Source organism: Vicugna pacos, chromosome 7 (assembly GCF_048564905.1).
Source record: "Vicugna pacos chromosome 7, VicPac4, whole genome shotgun sequence".
Classification (NCBI taxonomy): Eukaryota; Metazoa; Chordata; class Mammalia; order Artiodactyla; family Camelidae; genus Vicugna; species Vicugna pacos.
The window spans coordinates 18,175,687-18,195,857 of NC_132993.1; the positions used below are offsets into that span (position 1 = coordinate 18,175,687).

At 51.0% G+C, this 20,171-nt stretch overlaps 1 protein-coding gene across 1 annotated transcript in view; it reads left to right on the plus strand.

Annotated features, from left to right (window-relative positions):
* PLXNA4 (plexin A4) overlaps positions 1-20,171 on the plus strand; it is a 410,094-nt gene that overhangs the window by 73,078 nt on the left and 316,845 nt on the right. Inside the window, exon 3 of the mRNA XM_006202300.4 lies at positions 9,880-10,062. Within this exon, the coding sequence (XP_006202362.1) occupies positions 9,880-10,062 (183 nt within the window). The remainder of the gene's footprint in view (positions 1-9,879; positions 10,063-20,171) is intronic.

Genomic DNA, 20,171 nt, shown 5'->3' on the forward strand with positions numbered 1-20,171 from the left:
AATTCGGGCTGTGCCGAACCCAGATGTTGTGTTCAGAATCCCAGGCCTCGAGCATGCCCCGTCCACCTTCCCTTCCATCCGGTGCACATTATGAAAGCTCAGTTGAGGCATTTGAAGAAAAGGATACATTCACAGCCAGACCCTCCCGGCCATCACCTTCCCGCATCCCTTAGTTTTTGTAAGGCCGGAGGGAATGACTATCCATGGGCACATGGCGCTTGCTTCTCTTCATTAACAAAGTTAGTGGGGAGAAGGGAAGAAGACAACTAATGGAGTTCTCCGTTCAACTTCTCAGTTTAGTTTTTTCCTAGTGGATCAGCCCTCACCCCACCCCACCCCAGTGGCCACATATGTGAAATGGGATCAGCAGGAGAGAAGAAAGCCCACATCTTTTCCTAGTCTCGGTGTCATTACCATGTCTCTGTCAGTGTTCCAAAATAGAGCGGCGTTTGTTCAGCTGATTTATCCTGCATGCAGGCAACGTTATCCAGACCCACTCTTGGGCCTGAGGAGCAGGAGGGGACGCTGCACAGCACCACGAGGGGGCTCATAAAATTCACTCCCGCTGCAAGGGAGTGGCCTGGCCTGTAATTCAGCCTGGTGAGCGGGGCCACTGCTTCCCAGCCCCCGCTCGCAAACACACAAACTTAATCATTGTGGTGTGCCCCGCTCCAGTTACAATGCCAGTGGCGGCTGAGGTTGTCTGCAGTAGATGGGGACGGAAGTGGGAACTTGGGATTGAGGCACTGGGTAGGACTTCGTTGCCCTTGACAGCTAGCCACTGGGGACCTCTGAAGCTTAAGGTACAAAAGGAGGACGGCACCCAAGTGGGTTTTGCTGGGAGCCGCTCCATGGCCTTCCCTGGTCTTTCCCAGGGATCCAGTTTTGTCTTCTGAACCAGCCCCATCACGGTGGGTAGCCATCTGTGGAACTGGGCTGGCGGAGTTTTGTTCCTGTGCCTCTTGATTGGCCAGCCTGTATCTCTGGTCATGGTGTCATGGCCCTGCCTGCTTACCAGAGGGAGGGACCCGAGGCTCTCAGCAGCTGAGCTAATGAGGAGAAGGTCGGGGGTTCAGTCCCCGGGGTCCTGACTCGGAGCTGCTCTTTGTCCGCTGGGCTCAGCGACTCCCAGGGGGGGTGCATTGCTTCGGCTCACTGTGGGTCACAGCCCGGGCAGCAGAGCATGTGCAGGGCTCAGTGCCCCTCTCCTGGGAAACACTCACGTTAGTGGCATTAGTTTCCTATTGGAAGGATAGCTTGTTATCGTGATGAGCGAATGGCCACTTAGATATGTGGTGGGACAGGGCCCCAGACAGTCTCAAAACACCATAGAAATATCAAAGTGAGTATAAAAGTAAGGGTTGCTTTTAGCAAATCACTTTCAATATTCCATAGGCAGTTAAGTGCATTATAGCAGTCCCCCCTTATCCACGGGGGATACGTTCCAAGACCCCCAGTGGATGCTTGAAAATGCAGATGGTACCAAACCCCATATATACTGTTAGTTTCCTATAATATACTGTGATAAAGTTGTATAAGTTGGGCACAGTAAGAGGTTAAAACAGTAACTAATAATACAGTAAAATACTTGTAACAATATACTATAATAAAAGTTATGTGAATGTGGCCTCTCTCAAAATATTGTATTGTACTTACCCATCTTCTCGGAGGACATGAGATGATAAAATGCCTACATGATGAGATGAAGTGAGGTGAATGGTGTAGGCATGATGATGCAGAGTTTGACTGCTGTTGACCTTCTGATGATACGTCAGAAGGAGGATCATCGAACCAGGGAGATGTCGATGGTTGGATGTCGGGAGAAGATGATGTTGATGGTTGGGGATCCTGGGCGGGTCAGAGCTGGATGGCGTGAGATTTCATCACACTACTCAGCATGGTGCGCAATTTAAAACTTATGAATTGTTTACTTATGGAATTTTCCATTTAGCATTTTCAGAGCATAGGTAACTGAAACCACAGATAAGGGGTTAACTACTGTAATTCAATCAGTATTTACATCAGAAGACCCTCCCCTGCCCCCTCCCCCCACGCTGAGCTCCTAAAACATGATGACTTTCTAGCCCATATTTTGGTGCCCGTCCTTTTGAGATGCTTAGAAGAGGGCACATGGCTCTCAGGTATCTTGGTGCAGTTTGTTGGGTTCTTTTTCCAAACCTGAGCCACTTTTCTTGAAGCCCCTTCAACAACGTGTTTGTCTAACAAGGTTACTGTGGCTGCGGCTTGCTGGTTTCCCCTCTCTTTCTCTGCGCATTCATTTCCCGTACAGTATCATTGAAAAAGACACAATAAAGAACCATTCTGAGATAACACATTAGCAACTAAGTGGATGAAGCCTCCTTCCCACTCCTTTCCCGACGTCTGTGTTCACAGCCGAGGTGTGGGGCCAACCTTCACCTCTATCAGGACTTTTCTGGCTCTCAAGAGAGTTCGACCGGCTTGGGTCAGCACAGGCCATGGGCAGAGCTTCAGGGAGGGTTGGAAATCATAAAAGAGAGAGGAAAGTTTATGCAGAACAGTAAAGCAATCAGTGGGCGGTATCGTCCATGTTTGGGGATTTCTGTCTCTGTTACAGAAACAAGCGCTCAAGCACGTGGGAGTATTTTATGGCGTCACAAGTTTTCTGATGAGAGTTAACTTAAGCCAACCAGAGCCTCCCCAAGAGGTTCCTACCCGCCTGAGGTCTCTCTCTGCAGGCCAGAGGGCACACAGAGTCATCTCCAGGGGTGCATACGCTGTGGGCTTTGGACCCTGGTATGCATTTCTGAACACCTTGAGGTCAACCCCACATTTGAGATCTGGCCCCAGTAAGTGGAGCCTCATTATCTTCCTGTGCTGCAGAGGTTTACAGCTGGAGTCTGTACTTAGACATGAGCTACTACACTTACCTGATCAATATCTCCCTTTAAAAAGAAACCCCACATGCATAATTCACTGATTCCCCATTTCCAGCGGAGTTCGGCCCTGGGCAGCTCCCGGTGTGTGTGTGGGTGTGGGTGTGTGTGAGAGTGTAATTAACTAACGGGAAGACGTTTGGGGCTGCTGAGGACAGAGACTCTAATGACCTTTCTTTTCCACATCAGCAGGCACTTCTGGGCTTCTGTCTTCCTTTTCTCCTAACTTATATTTCCTTTCAAAACTTCAGCTTTGGGACAGATCAGCCCAGGAAAGGAGGAAATGCACTCTGATGATCGGCCACGGGCCTCCCCAGGACAGGAGAGTTATTTCCTTCCAGAGATCCAGGAGGACAGAGCGCCATCCTGGACAGGGACAAGCAGTGGAGGCCTGTCTTAAGCAACTTCTCCTTCTGGGAATAGGTTCTGATCCTGGAATCAGTTCCTTTGGGGTCACCCTCTAGCAACCCTGAAGGCGGCCATGGAATACCAGTTTTTCCCTCTGGACTGGGAATTTCAGGTTCTGGTAACTCTCTTCTCAGTTACTTGCTAGGTCGTGAGGGCATTGTTTTACTCTCTAAGCCTCAATTTTTCTCTTCTGTGAAATGAGGCCGTTGAATTCTAAGATCTTGAGTCATTTTCCTCTGAAACAGCCCGATGTGTGCCAGGGTGGCTGTGCACTGTACTAGACAGAGAACCCAGAATCGAGCCCAAACTTTGCCTCTTCTGCGAAGCCCTGCTGCTTCCTCCAGCAGTTGTGGCCCTGCCCTCTGTCCCTCCAGCCCCGGGTATATCACTGAATCTGGGCACACGGGACATCGTCTAATCATGGATCTTGTCTGTCTCCCCCACTGAGAAAGGAGCAGAAACAGGGATATTTTCATCTTCATATTGTTGGGTCCTCACCTGGTGTTTGATGCTTAGTGGGTCCTCCTAAACGTCCTTAAGGAAAGTAATGAATGAGAAACAGTAAATAATGTTGTCTTCATTCAGTGCCTCAGTTTCCCCTGATGGAAACAGGAAGTTCCAATAGCCCAAGTGACCAAAAGTTTGATGGAAAAAGGCCCAACTGAAGACCCCACAGTGGGTGAGCTTGGGCAAGTCTCCAACGCCTTCTCCCCCTTGATGGCCTGGCCTCCCAGCTTTGGGGCTGGGCATGGGGGTGCTCGGGATTCCTCTGCCTGAGACTACTTTTGTCTTCAGGGAGGGCCAGAGAGCTGGTTTTCTCCTGGATGGAAGGCCTCCTCTCTCTGCTGGACTAGGAAGTGCCTACAAGCCAAAGGGAGGACCAGATCTGACTTTGTATTTTCTGTTCTGAGCTCAGAGACGGCGACTGCTGGGCCCAGAGCAGTCGGCAGCTGCATCCCCAGTTGGAGGCGTTGGCTGCATTTGTCCATCCCTGTGGGCTCACCTGGTCGGCCTCCTTTGAATGAGTTTACGATATTTGTAAACAGTGGATGCCTTGGGTCGGAGGGGCAGCCTGTGGCTATGGAAGAGACCGTGTCCCAGAGCTGAGCTAATTGGCCCACAGGGGGATGGACCTGGTGACATTTACCTCATTAGCACTGCTTTTGGACCACTGAGCTCTGGCCTAGTTCTGACCTTTCCATAATAAGGACTCAAAGTGGGGTTTCTGCAAAAGTGGTGCAACTAAGGGCGGGGCTAAACCAGCTCCACCTGGGGGGCGCCGTTAGGAACCAGTCTTGAGGCCATGCTAGCCAGGATGAGGAGTGATTTCAGGATCAGGTCCCCAGCCTGCCTCACCACCTGAGGCCTTCGAGCTGGATTAGCTCAGATGTCAGGGTGATGATGGTTCCTAATGAGAGTGTGAGCGGGACACAGGGTTAGAGGGTGATGCCCCCACTGTCCCCCAGGTCTGCCCCTTTCTTCAGGCCTTCTCAGAGGGACCACTGAACACTGCTGGGGTCCTTGGCTGGCCGCTTTGCAGCTCTGCCCTGGAGCCTGGGGAGACTTCAGAGGAAAGAGGCTGGCAGCATTTAAAATCCCCTTTCCGTGGAGATGATAGAGCTTTTCAGAGTGCCAGTCTCTCTGCAGAGTGGGAGCAATTTCCCTGTAATTGGTAAAGTAACCGTAACTGCTCTGTCATTTGTATGTAGCGACACGTAATTGCACGGTAACCTTTGCCGCTGTGTGCGAGGGAAGCGCAGTGAGCTATTTGATGGTAATTCGGAGTGTCAGCTCCGGCTCCCCACGCCACCTCCACCACCAATGCTCTGCTCTGGGAGGCCATCGTGGGGCCCCTCCACCTCCAGGCCCTTGGGTCCTGCTCCAGTGGTTACACCTGTCACGTGCCGTTCTCTCCCCTGCCTGGTCTATGGCGCCCTCAGCAAGGAAGGTGATCTGGGACAGTGCTTCTCAAACCTAGTAAGCAGCTAAATCACTCAGGAAGGTGGTAAGATAGAGATCCCTGAGCCCCAACCCCAGAGTTTCTGATCTGGTAGAATGGCGCTGGGGCCCAAGAATTTGCATGTCTAATGAGTAGGGCCACTTCTTCTCAGTATTAGACCATTTCTCTGCTCCTTCGTTCAGCCTCATTGGCCTGCTGGATCTTTAGGAAGTACCGCCTTTGCTATTTCACCTTGATAACGTTAGCCCCTTTGATCATGATAACCTCTCTCTGAGGTAGATTCCATGAATTTCCCCAACGACACAAAGACTCACAAAGGTTGCCTGAATTGTCTTAAGGATGACGAACAGTACTAAGAGCTAACACTCTCCCAGCACTTGCTAAGTGCCAGACAGTGTTCTACATGTATCAGTCTTTTAACCCTCACCACGGCACTGGGAAGTAGATGCTATTATTATTATCCCTATTCTACCTGTGATTAACTGGGGCACAGAGAGGTTAAATAACTTGCCCAAGGTCACACAGCATTAAATGGTGGAGCTGGGATTCACACCTGGGCATTCTATCTCTAGTTCCACAGTGTGAGCCATTACGAGACTCAGGCTTTTATTTAGTCATCTGTCCACCCATCCATCATCCATTTAACACGTACGTTTTAATCTGCTGTGAACACGAACCAAGCCAAGGCTGCAAATGTGCACAAACCATGGTCCTGTCCTTGTGCTCATGGTCCCTGGAGTCCAGTGGCTCACCAGTCTTAATTAGAAGCCAGGTACCCCAGGAGGACATTTGTGGGAGGCAGATTTGCTAGAGGGGACCCCAGAGGATGTGGCCCCGTCTCAGGCTTCCAGGTCTGGTCACAGGGTTGCCCACCACACATACTTCCACGCAGCAGAAAAACCCTGATTTCTTTCCTTGGTACGGGTGAACCGGCTCACTGATGAATGAGCACTATATGGTGGCCTTGGTCACCCCTGGGTGTTTGTGGAATGGCGGAGGGAGGGGTGAGGCCCGGGGCCCACAGGCACTCTGGGCTCCTGGTTACAGCAGTGTCCAGTCCCTTCCCAGCTCCGCTGGCTGCCGCTCTAATCTTGCTGTTAATAGGGCCCAGGGGAGGGCTCGGCCGGGCCAGAGCAGACAGGCTCCTCCCCCACTGCCCAGGGTGCTCAGGAATCCGCGCCAGCCCTCACCTGTCCAGGCCTTTCACCAATTAGCCTTCCCTTCCAGGGCCCACACGGCCCTGCTGTCTGCTCCCTTCACCTCAGCCTCCTGGGGGCTGCGGGCCCGGTGGGACCCTCCCCCCTCTCTCCTCCTGGTGCTGTAATTGCTCTGTGGCCTCGGCTCAGGCTTCGGCTCTGACTTGGCAGGTGGTGTCCTTGGAGAGCTGTGCTCTGGCCAGGGGCTTGCAAGGGCCACTCCCTGCAGCTATCCCCATCCTGCTCTGGGCAGAATTTCCATTAGAGAAATAGAAAAATTAACGTGAAATACCCCCTTGCCTTGATGAAGTGCTCTCCAGGTCAGCCAGTGCCTTCACATCTAGTCCTCACGACGGACTGTCTCACTATTTCACAGTCAAAGCAAGGAGGCCCAGAGAATAGGAGGGGCCTGGACCAAACGGCATAATTGGGAAGCAGCTGAGCTGCTGTTGGAACCGGAGTCCCATGTTTTCTCCCACTATGTCAGTGTTAAAAATCCCTCCACCGTCACCCCTGCTTTGAGGAAACAGGGAGTAAGGCCCCCGCCGCCGCAGCTGGGGGCCGTCAGCATCCATGCAGACCTGGGCTGCTCCTGGTCCAAGGCCTCGATCACACCTTCATCACCTGTGGAGCATCTCCTCTGTTCAGAGGGAGAAACCGAGGCACAGAAGAGCCCATGCGGGAAGCCATCGTTGTCCCTGGAGTCCTGGCACCATGGTAGGAGCCTCAGTGGTGGCCTTTGCCTCAGTTGAGACTGAAGACAATACCACGAGGTCGGCTGTGTGGGATGACTGTCAGGTACAGATGAGGAGCCTGCGACCCGCCTCCTGACGGGCCCCGCAGGGAGCTGTCCTGAGCTGAAGCCGCAGAGTCCCGGCCGCCAGGCCACCAGGCCCGGCTGTCCTCACTTCCTTCAAACTAAAACATTCCTCGCTGGGCCCTTTCCCTCCGTGTGAGATACCACCGTGGCAGAGACTCACAGGTCCCTGATTTTCTGCCTCTGAGCAAGCGAGGATTTAATGCTGCAGTTGGCTGAACGCACACTCCTATTTTGTAGGCGGTTGGTGTTCTGCCCAGAGGATGAAAAGAATGGTATTCAGGAACTGACTGCCCAGAAGTGTTGTTCTGGGGGCTGAGCGACCTAAGCCTCATCAGATCCATGGGGCATGTCTTTGAGCGGGGGGTGGTAGGGAACATGGGCTGCCTCCCTCCCTGCCTCAGTTTCACGTTGTGCAGAGCGGACAGTCATTCAGCCTCAGCTACCTAAAAAGTGGTTCATAATGGGCGAGGTACTTTTGCTAATGGCAGAGGTCCCGGCAGGGCTGAGAAGGTCCAGGGTGAGGATTCCTTCTGAACCAGAGGCAGGAACATGCAAGGCCGTGATGATTCCTAAGCTGCTTTCGGAATGCCTGGCAGGTCACTGAGGTCACGTCCAGCAGGGAGAAGGCATTGTCTACTCTTTATCTGGATTTTTTCCTTCCTCTTCTCTGTCCATCTCTTTTGCTTTCCACCCTGTCTCCTCTCCTATTTCCTCATTTTAGGAAAGAACCATAGAGATCAGACTAGACCTTGATGGCTGTTTTTTTTGCAGGGGGAGGAGGTAGGGGTTGCCCAGACCATGCAAGAGAGGCCAAAGGCGATCAAAGGCATGGGGCAGACATCTGCTCTGCACGTGGCCTGCCGAGCCTGCCCGTGCTCTCCCCCTCCCTGCCCTGACTGCCCCACCATGGTAAGAAGAAAGGGAGGGGTCTGAGAGGGGATTTAGATGCTCAGCACGTTGTATTCCTTGCCTATCCCAATGCCTATCCACCCCCCACTTCTGGGAGGGAGCCGAGGGGACCCCCCCAAATCCCTGGAAAGCTCAGAGTTGGCCACTTGACACAGCTTTGCTGGCAAGAGCCTGCCTGCTGGTTCTCCAGATGCCTTTTCCTTTGGCTGGATCGAAGCCTTTAAAAAAATGACACCTTGTATTTTATTTCACTCCTTTCTCTGAAAAGTCCAAAGACATTTACAGTCATGGGCTCTATGGCTTTATGGAAACCCATCAAAAAGCAGAGGTTGTTTCCTTCATCTTTATAGAGTGGAAAATAAAAGCATAGGGAGATGGAATGACTCTTCTAAGAGCACACCGTTCTTCTGAGAGAAAGGGGGAAATCCAGTGTAGCATCCCAGAGCTCGGGGATGTTGGTGCCAGCCCAAAGCTGCCCAGCGGGGGGCACTGGGGGCTCCTCACCAGCCGTTGTCAAGGTCTTCGTCCCTCCTCAGTAGGACCCCCTAGCTGTGACCCTGTGCTCGCATGGGGCTCTGGGAGCCTGGTATAGAACAGGGAGGAATTCAGCTGAAACACTGGGGGTGGGGTGGGGCGGGGAGATGGACCAAAGGCTGCTCTTGTCGGTTCCCTGACTCCTGAAATTGTCCCGGAGTCAGGAGCGAGAGCTGGGTCAGTGTGTCTCACAGGGCACCAAGGGATCCAGGGAGTGTTCTCGTTAAGTAATGCTAATAAGTGTTTGGATCAAAAAAATGATTTGGGGAATAAAATGCTGGAAAGGCTGAGAGAATTTTGAACAGACTTCTTCTTGCAGGGCTTCCCTGGCCTTTCCTGTAGCTGAGCGTTAGGAGTCTCTTACCTGGTGTCAGCGTGTACTGTGTTCTAGTACATTCCCCAAAACTGCTTGCCCAGGGAGCCCTTTTATGGCAGAATATCTTGGGGAACTCGGGTTCCATGGAAGACACTTTGGGAAATGCTGGTGAAGGCACGGCAAGGTCAGGGCTGCCCTTCTCGGCCATGCTGTGAAAGAAACAGGGGCCTGCGATGGGGACATGGTGAGGCACCCCTGTGGCCTGCCGAGTTCATTCACAAACCTTCCGCTCCCGCCGTTCCTCCTTTCCCCAGATTGTCTGTACGTCCCTGCATGGTGTTGTCATACACATATTAACACTTCTGGTTCTCTATTCCACGTGTTCACGTCCTCATCTGTGCGTCTGCTCCACAGTAAGTGTGTAGATGTGGAGCCCACGCCTCCCCACTCCGCAGCAGGGCCGCCTGGAGGCCATGCTCATGGGTGCCGGCCCAGTGCTTTCCCAGTGATGGTGGTGATGGATCATCTAAGCTACCAAGATGGCGCCTGGAGGGGGTGGAGGAGGGGCAGAGAGACCACGGAGTATGGTGAAAAGAGACTCCAGGGATCGGTCATTTTTTGCCATGGTCCTGCAGCCTACTCAGATGACTGTTGACAGGTTACCTAGTGTGCCTGGAACTGAGTTTTTCATGCAATAAAGGAGGGATTTATACCAGATGATTCCTCTGTAAGGATTCTTCTTGCTCGGTAGTTCCCTGGCTCAGTGCCTCTGCCAGTTGCCCTGGTGCTCACCCCTAATGTTCCTCCCTCTTTATTTTCAGCTCTTAACCATTGATGACAACTTCTGTGGCCTGGATATGAATGCCCCCCTGGGCGTGTCTGAGATGGTGCGTGGCATCCCCGTCTTCACGGAGGACAGGGACCGCATGACTTCTGTCATCGCATACGTCTACAAGAATCACTCCCTGGCCTTCGTGGGCACCAAAAGTGGCAAGCTGAAGAAGGTAGGACAAGGTGTAGTCATTTCGCTTCTTGTGAAGACAGCCGGTCCCGCCCTGGGACGGGTGTTTTCTTACGCTCTTTTACTGCCTTGGGCCTGGCTGGCGAGTGATACGGTTTGAGTTAAGGAGCTGTGTTGCTGCCTTCACTTGGAGGGCTGTTGTGGGAGTCACACTCGGTGAGTGTGGATCCACCTGTCCCATGGGCCGATGGTCTCTGAGAGGTGTGCGTCTCTAAGCCTGCTAGGCCATTCCAAATGGTGTTGGGGAAGGCAGACACGGGCAAAGGTTATGTCTGTTCCTCCCCCTGCAGCCCTTCTGGCTGGTGTGTCCATCTGGAATCCATTCAGGGAAACAGATGGAGAAAAGTGTAGGACCTACTGGAGTTGCTTCTGGGGCTAATAGCCAAATCATGGGACAAAGAAACCATGGATGTTGTGGGAGCGCAGAAATTCCTTAAGGTGGAGTAGAATGGTGTGATCTGGGGACAGGAGCTTTCCTGCTCGTTCTCCGGAAGCTTGCTGGCCTCAGGGGTACTGGGTGACCTTGGCCCATCAGCAATATTGGGGACACCCGTCCATCTAGAACTATTTTCTCGCCCACCTCTGCTTGGGTGCTTGGGTTCTCACCTCAGTGAGTTAGAGCTGGCCCTGTTATAGGGTGTCCTCCTTGCTTGGATTAAAAGCCTTTGTGAGACTGTTGGCAGTAGGTCCTGTGGTCGGTTGGCTGATAGTCGTACTTCACTCTTCCCTGGGAAATACTGACAACTCCGTGTGGAGATCCTGCTTGTTTTAATTAGGCTTCCCTTGGAATTCTCTGGACAGCGTGTGATTCAGACTGATGGAGCAGCTCTGCGTGATCTGAGACTGAGCTTTGATGCCTCCATCTCCCTTGGCTGTGTTTCTGGGCATTCGCCTGACGGTCAAGGGGAAATGTTCTCTGCACATCTAGAAGACTGTGCCTGTTCTCCCATCCCATGTGACAGCCCGTTTCAGCAACTGTTTCTTTTCTTAAATTGTGCATCCCTGCGGAACAGGCAGTGGGGCTGGAGTGTGAGAGGGTGGAGGAGGAGCGGCAGGGGACAGAACGTGTGTGAGTTGGGGCCGTGCGGCGAGTGGTTACGTGGGTATTAGCTGGGAGAGGAAACACGTGTTGGGGAAACGCACACTGCAAGATGCTGCGGGCAACGTGGCACACTCCCGGGACCACCTGCCTCATCCTAGTGTCCTGCCATAAGTGTTAGCAAATAATTTGGCCATCACCTATATAGCTTTAAGAATTATATTTCATAGTCTCTTGCCTTTCTGCGAAGAATATATTAAACAGAATTGAATGTTTTCTTGCTACCTTGGCTTTCTTCTTGTGATCATTACTTGTGTGTTGAACTGAATTTGCGGGTGCCCAGGGGAGACGCTGGGAGCTGTAGGCGTGTTGTCCCCGCATGACTCCTGTGTCTGGTGCCTGCATCCTTCCCGGCTCTTCCTCTGGTGAGCATGGTCACTCACCACTTCCAGCCGCTGCCAGGAATCCTGGTCCACTTCAGTGCCTCTCCTCCTCCCCGGGTCTGCGGCTTCCAGCTCTCAGTGAGCTAGGAAGTCAGATAACCAAACTTGCTGAAATTGTGTCTGATAAGCCTCGGTATAAACCAAGGAGGGAAGTGCTTTAGAGCAGGACCTCGGGCACGTTTCCGTTGGTTGCTCAGATGACTTCATTCCTCAGAAGGATTCAGCAAGTTCAGTTTGCTGGCAAAGTGGATTCTAAATACCAAAGCATTCCCATATACAGTTTGTACGATGAAATGCCTGTTGCCCTGTTTTCCCTGCTCCGATGGGTGAATAAGCACTGTTGATGGAAAATTAGTAAGCAAGGGAACTTGGGGTGCTTCAGCTCTTGTCTCTGCTTCGCCTGATCTCAGCACAAGGGAGAGGTGGCTTCCTCTAAAGCACTGAAAGATTCCCACCCCACAGACTTCCTGCCAGGTGCCAGCGGATCCTTTACTTGATGGCCCAATGAAGTAGATACTGTAGAAGGATTTTTTTTTTTTGCTATTGTCTGAGCTTGTTGGTATATGGTGTCAGGGAAATAAACATTGAGACCTCAGTGCCCATAACGGAATAGAAAGTTATTTTCTCTTGGGGGAAAAAAGGTGTTTCCTGGCCATAGCTGCATCATAGACTCTAGACGGTCGACTTGCAAATGCATGCTTTCGGTCACTGGGTGGACAGAGGCTGATGGGGCCTGGCTCTGTCTCACCTGTGGAAGCCAGTCCCCTGATGAGGGTGGTCAGAGGGCAGCCTGTCTCCATGAATGAGGGCTGAGGACACCTCCAAGAGCCTGGGTGGGCAGAGCGCACACATACAACCCCCATGGGGCAGGCCGTGGGCAGAGCCTTGCCTTCAAGTGTCCCCAGAGGTCAGCCAGGCCTGCAGTGACAGACAACACCCGACCGGGAGCCGGAGCTTTATAAACTGCGGGCTAGCGCTTCTCATCTTTTACTTTGGGGGTTTTATGTAAGAACAGTTCTGTTTCAGCCACCTGGGACATTACATTTAATTTCCAGAACTGTAGTGGGACTGGTGGAGCATAAACATTTGAGAGGTAAGACCAGAGGGCCATGTCGGGGGGAGTGAGCCGGGGGCCCCCCTGGGGAAAGTCAGGCCGTCCGGGCAGCCAAACCTTCTGCTCCCCGAGCTCCGAGCAGCAGCCTCCTTAACAGCTCTGCTGAAGCCCGGCTACTGCTCCCGCAGACTCAGCAGAGCCTGCCCAGGGGGACAGTCTGAGCTCAGAAAGGAAGGCCCGGCCGCCGAGTCTGTTGTTTGAAATAATAAAAAGCGAAACTGGCCGGCTTATTTATTTTTTCCTAAACAATAGAATTTCCCACCAGCCTTGCTCGCTGAGTACCACTCCCCTTTCCTTCTAATAACTCTGTCCTGCTTTTCCCAGAGGTTATCGGGACCACATTCACTCTTTGGGCAGAGGCCCAGCCATGGAAAGCTCTGGGGCTGCGGGAGGGTTTTGCGAGAAGTTTTGTGAGCTCCTGAAACGGGGTGAGGATGATGGAAATCATACCGTAGCCGTAATTGCAGAGCTGGCTTTTCTGAGCCCTGTAATAATCTCCGGTGTGTATCAAGGGCCCTTGCAGAGTTCTTTGCAGTCTGACAAGGGACTCGAGGTGGGAAGGGTGGGTGGGAGGGGGCTGGGGCGTTTGCTAAGAGTAAGGGAGTTTGCTGCGAGTTTCAAAGGTCCCGCAGCTAGACTGTAGCTATCCACGGGCTGCCCTCAAAATTACTGACTTTTTGTTTTGTTTGAAAGATGTGGGTCTCCATCATTTGCAACCTTGTCTCTGATGACCATAATTTCACGCCTCTAGTGCACACATCTCATGAGGCAGTGGGAGAGGAGGTGAGGCAAGTACCAATTTGGATGTCTTTTATGTGTTCTGATGCATGTGTTACGGCTGGCATTGGCATCCTTTTCCGTGCGACGTTAAGAAATGTGGCACATAAATGCTACAGTCATTAGGAGGTGCCTAGGAACTTAGGAATAAGTCACAGAGCGTTACAGTTTCAGCTCCAGGTAAACCTCTTAAGGCAGACGCCACCCTGATTTGCTTTAAGGTGTCTGTGTAAGTCTGAAAACCTCTGACCCAAGTTGGGATATCAAGGTCCATGTTGCCTCAGAAGGACAAGATCTCTTTGCTTAAATATTCCAGCCAGAAGTCCGCCCCCCCCCCCTTTCTCTGCCTCTTGCATTTTTACCTCTAAGTGATCATATTTTATGGCTGCTGCTCAGCAGTGAATTACTGCCTGACATTAGTGGGAGAGGCTAATGTTCATTGTGAATCAAAACATCATAAACTTCCACTTGAGGTGTGATTGCTCCTTTCATTTTGTGATTGCATCTTCCCTGGGTGTTTTGTTAGGTTAAACGGCTCACACTAACGGGGCGGAGCGCTTGGTGGATGTTGGTTAAGCAGAACCCTGGCTGGCCCTGCTATTGGCTTGTAGTAGGATATGTGTGTATGTATGTGTGTGTGAGTGTGAGCACAAAAACCAAGCTATACCAATCTCTCTGGATAGGAATTGGGTGTGTATCAGCATGGAGGGTCAATCGGAGTAGATATCACAAAATCATTCTTATTGGAAAATTATCATGCAGATAATTCAATCTTCCTGATTTTTTTTTTCTTGAGCCTCTTTTGAAGTCGATTTGCTTGGGTTCCATAGGCTCTGACTACAGGTCCCAACCAGCCAGAGGTAGAGGGAGACCCACCTGGGGCTGTGTCATTCTGAACATAAGTTCTCAGGAATGGATGCTGTGCACATGTGTGTGCGTGTGTTTTTGCGATGCTTGAGTCACACAGCAGTACCAGATCAGGGATGTACAGCGTATCTGAGAATTCTTCTTAATACTCACCTGGAAGTTTATGTCAACTTTAACTAAAAAAAAAAAAAAAATTCATTCTATGGAAAGCTCTCAGGATGGCTGGAGGCATCACAAAATCCAGTGGAGGTACGGTGCTGGAACTCCAGCTTGCCTGAAGACCCTGCGATTAGAGCAGAGGCTGAGTGTACCTGGTGTAGGGTTTGGTCAATTTGCTCCGTTATGTTACGAGTTTCTCAAACCAGAGCTGCTGGCTGGTGTGCATGTGGTTAGATACCCACGCAGAAAAGAAAAGAAATGTGGAAGAATCAATGCTGGATAATTTCTGCTATGGGGAAAGCCCACTGAAGCTTTTTTTTCTTTGGATTATTTTTGTTATTGTTTTTGCACTGCCCACCCCTGGTTTTGCAAGTCTTAAGCCTATGTGGGTCTTAACCTGTGGGTCAAGTGGTGGGAAGCTGAGGATGAAGGTGCACAGTTGATGCTCGGCAGTGGAGGGGGGGTGGCGGGGGGTGCCTCCTTCCTCTGACTTCACGCTAAGCAGGGACAGAGAGATGGCTGTTTGGTCATCAGTCCTTCAAGCCTGGGGACTGGGGACAGGCCTTCAGACCAGCTTTGCTTCGTGCCATCCTGTCCACTTCTCACCATCCTCCTCCCACCTTGTCTCAGTCTCCTCCTAGGCCTTTTGGTCCATGTTGTACCTGGGAGGTATGGAAACCAGCTAAGCCAGACAGTGTCCTCTTGGACATATCTTATATTCTTGAACAATAGCAAGCTTGCACTCCATATCCTTTTAACACAAGTGTGTCCCCATTGGCACTATTTTCTTATCCTTCCTACTTTTCACTGCTCAGCCCTGAGGCTTATCCACTGTCCCTGCATGTCCTCGTCGGGGATCCCAGGTGATCCCTCAGTGCTGACCCCGGCAGGATCCGGGGCAGGATCCTTGCAACTGAGCATCGGCCGCAGCCCCTCTCAAGGCAGCTCAACACCAAGAGCTGGGGCTTAGTCTCATTCTCCTCCTGGCGGACTCTTGAAACACACTTGGAGATCCCCAGAAAACATTTGTCATTCTGTTTTCCAAATGATCATTGCTAGTGCACATGATTTAAGGAGATGGTTTTAAGTGAGCTTTGCCAATTCAAGATTTATTGATACATGTGTGCCATTTTTTTGAATCATATGTGTGTGTATATATATATACATTTGTGTAGAATGATCCTGATCATAAGTTAAAATGCAGACATTAAAATTGAAGACATTGCTGCAGAAACACCTCAAATCATCGAGCACACTCAGTCAGCCGATGCTCAAATGCCAGACACGCTGGAGAAATTTATCCAGTGACACATGCAATTGAAGTAAAATATTGTGCTTTACAAGAACATATCATTAAAATGAAAACTAGCTGCGTATCAGGAGTCTGGCCATGTAACCAAGACAACAAAGATGGAAAAGGATGAAAGACATGGTGTACCAGAGGAAGGGGGTGGAGGCAGAAGGCAAGAGCAGGAGGTGGGCCCCAGCTGTAAGTGGTCCCCTCACTACTGAGCTCGCATCTGATAGCATCTGGACAGGAGGAGAATAGAAGCTGTGTGGTGAGACTGGAGAAGGTTCTCGGCAAGGGCAGGCTGGGGATGGGGAAGGCGGTGGTAGCCAGGCTGACCACGAGTTGAAGCTGTGACTGGGGGTCTGCTTATAGTTTCCACTATTCTCAAGTGACTTCCTGTGAATGTGGCCACTGGGCTTGCTTCCTGGTGGTGTCATGATGCTTTTCCCAGTAGCTTTGATTTCTCTTAGAGACATTGATAGTGACTTCTAAAATAACTCCCTCAAGTCTCCCACATTCACTCCATGCCTTCTGTCCTGCCCACAGGGGACACAGATGTATTGGTTATGGATTGCCGTGTAACAAATGACCCCAATACATAGCAGTTTAGAACAGCATTTAATCTCATGGTGTCTGTGGGGCAGGAATCCAGGCCTGGCTTAGCTGGGTCCTCTGGCTCAGGGTTGCTCACAGACTCGTAGCCAAAGTGTTGGCTGGGGCAGCATCATCTCCAGGCTTAAGGCCAGAATGGGGGAGGATCCTCTGCCCAGATCATGCACATTGCAGTTGCAAGGCCTCAGATCCTCACTGGAAACATCAGTCACTTGCCACATGGGCCTCTTTGTGATGGCCACTCACACAACAGTGACATCTCATCACTTCTGCTGCATTCTATTCATTAGAAGCCAGTCACATTGTCCAGCCCACACTCAGAGGAGGGGCTTCCACAAAGGCATGACTAGCCAGAGGCAGGAGTCATTCAAGTCATTGAGATCATTTTAGAGGCTGCCTGCCACACAAGGGCTTGATTTCTGGGCTATCGAGGGCACCAGAACCAATACTTCTGAAGTTCAAGTTAACTTTTAGTGGTGTAGGAAGGGGCACAGCCCTACTTAGGAACCAAAGTGGCCCCAGCACTGAATCCTGTCTACTGGCTCCCTGAGATTTTGATGGACATATTAGGGAGTCCAGAGGATGAACAGGAAAGGGCAAAATGGCCAGCCACATCCACAGGGCCAGAGGTGCCAAACCATCCTCAGTGGGAGGTCTAGGAGCACCTGGAGGTCGTCCCAAGGGCTCTGCTCATCTTAGGGAAACAATCATGGTTTTTGATGGTGGATGAGAGAGATTTGCATTTCCGTTTGGTAACTGACAAGAGCTCTGAGTCCACGGAGAATCCATGCCCCGTGACTTTGACCCCTTTTGGGAATCACCTCACTTTTAGGAAGGGGTCATTTTCCTAGGGATTGGAGCTGCAAGAAAGAGAGGATGGGAAGGTAACTACTGTGCTTTGAACACCCAGTAGGTACCAGGCACTGTTCTGGGTATTTTACCTGTGTTATGTGCATTGATCATCTTGTGTAATCCTCAACATGTCCTTCAGGGTTAGAGACTACAACCTCCACTTTACACAGGAGGAAAGGGGGTGAGTAACTCACCAGTGGACACATGATTTGATCTAAGATCTACCTTCATTTATATAGCAAAATATGAACTGAGGCTTTTGCTCTCGGGCTGTGGGTTAACCTCACCTCTACAGCCATGAAAGTGGTGCCTCCTGCACCTGGTCAGCACACCTGTTGTCCAGAACCTTCCTACCTTCCTTTCCTTCCCTCTGCTCCTGCCCTGGCTCCAGGCCCCTGTGTTCAAGCGTGGATGGTTATAACTGATTTCCCCATCTCAAGGCGCTCCTCTCTTTAATTATCCTGTAAATTGTGCCAGATCATCTATCTAAAACAGCTCCAGTCCTTTCACTCTCCTCATTAAAAAAAATATTAATCTTCTCATCCAACCTTCTGTGGCCCCCACCTGCCTATGTGTCAGTGGCCCAGCCGAGGACACAGGTATGTCCTTCAGCCCTTCTGCCCCGGCATGCTGCCTGGCCCCTCATGATTTGACTCAAGGATCCCGGCTAAATTTAAATACCAAGGAGGAGGCTCCCACCTGAGAGATGATGGGGTTCCCACCTATGTGGCAGCTCGAGCATCACCAACCCCCCTCCATGGGCAGCTTCCCTCTGGAGGAGCAATTATGCTGGAGGCCAGCCTGCAGCCCAGTGGGCTGTGGCCTCGGGGAGGGGCCGGAGGTTTTCTGGGAAACAAGCTGTGCTTTTCCACTTACCACTGACCTGCCCCCTGGGACTCACTTGGGGTGTCTGTCTTTTGGGTTCTCACTGGGATCCTCTCTTCCCGCCCGTGGGACTGTGTGTAGTGGTTCTTGATTATTTTTCCTGTTGCTGGTCAACCAGGGTCCCTGTCTTTACTCATTTGCTAGGTGGCTGCTTCTACTTAGTTATATCCCATGCTGCTTTGCAAGCCCTCTGCAGCTGAGGACCTAATTACACCGTCTCCTTGGACCCCTGGTCATTTTTAGCAACTACCCCACCAGTCCATCCAGCCTTCTTCTTCTTTCTAAACGCCCGTCCCCTTCACCTGAGCTTCTTGCCCCACGTTTGCTCTCTCAGCTCCTGCCCGTCCTTATTTGCATTGTGCTCTTAAGGTGGGAAAACCCACTCACAGGTGTTATCTTGACCAGTTGCCCGGGGTGACTATGGGGTAGTTAAGTCCCGAGGCAGCTCTGGCTCCACGATTTCTTTATACGTTTGGTGACTTGAGAGTCAGTGATCAGATGGTTTACTCTGTTGACTTGCCCTGCTGGCGCCCGTGTGAGTCTCTTTAGGACAAGTGGGCCAGCGGGTGGGTCTGGGAGCAGTGGGTGTCGGCTCACGGGTCCTCCCCGCTCTGCAGGCTCTCCCTTCCTTGGGGCCACTCTCTGGCCTCTCCAGTGCCTCCCCTCATCCCAGTTTTTCTGTTGAGAACTCCTTTGAGTTCCCTTCCAGAAGTTTCCTTCCCCCTACCCCCACCCACCCAAATGAAGGCTCCTGAGGCCTTGGAAAGAAGGGTGGAAGAAAAGGAACACAGGAGAGGCTTCCTCATCCCCACTGTAGCCAGGGAGATGGACTGTACTTCTGCTTAACCACTCACATCACCCACCAGGCTGTTGATGTGCTGGGGGCCAGGGAGCGGAATTTGCACGTGCCCTGGGACGGTCAGACTTGAAGGGCCAGAACGATGCGGAGGCCACCTTATGACTGCATCCGTAGGTTACACCAAATCCTGCTGCTTTCCGGGTCTTCCCGGTGGAAATCTCAGATGCTGAGTATTGTTTCAAGCAGGATTATACCTAAGATCACATGGGTACTTTACACACTGCATGGTTTCTGATAACAATAAAGTTGGTTGGATACCTTTGGTTCATGCTCAAAGATCTGTAAGTGAATAAATTCTTTAACTTGGTCTTTCTGCTAGCTAACCACCATCCCCCAGTGATCATTCAGCTCTTTCCCTTCTGTCCTACCTTCCCCCAAAGAGCAGAGCCAGAAACAGAATCCTTTTACAGATATTTCTCACGATGGGTGCACAGGCTTTTTGAAAGTTTGTATATACTTATAACCATATATTAAATGTTTTCGATTAGCATACTTAATCTTTGTGATTGAAGTTCTTCTGGGGCTTACCCCAGGTATACCAGGCTTAAGAGAGGAAAATACATTTTAAACTACACTCACAGAATCTGTCTTTCTTAGATCCCATGAGGTTTAATCAGGCAGGGTTTGCTCAGGCCCTGTGTGGACGTCCACGTGCACACTGTTGGCCTTAAGTGCCACTGTGGCAGCTGGGGCGCTAGCCTACTCTGTGAGCCAGGCAGGGTCAAGGCCACCTTGGTGCTAGTAGACTGACGGCTTCATTGCTTCAAGTAGGCTGTGGGCTTCTTCACCCAAGGGAAAGCTCAGGGGCTTTTGGGTAAGAGAGATGAGTTCATCAAAGGAACCAATGAGCCCTTTTCTAAACTGAAGAATCCTTTTCTAAAATTAATATCCTCAGAATGTATCTATTTTAACAACCTGGGTTTTTATTCAGTCACATTTTGATTACCCAGAAATCACAGGAGAATAGGTTTCAAACTCTGTCACTGAGAATTTTGTCTGAGAGGGATTTGTTCATTTTCTTTGCATAAAAAAATAGTTTATTAATACATCTGGATCTTTTCCCCAGCATGTTTAAGCCTTTCCCAGCTAGATGTAGGTGCCCAGCACAGTGCTTTCCTAAAGGTAACAAATGCTAAGTAAGAAATGTGTTTGAAGATTGACTATTGGGGCTTAGGGTCATTTAGTACCAGTGTG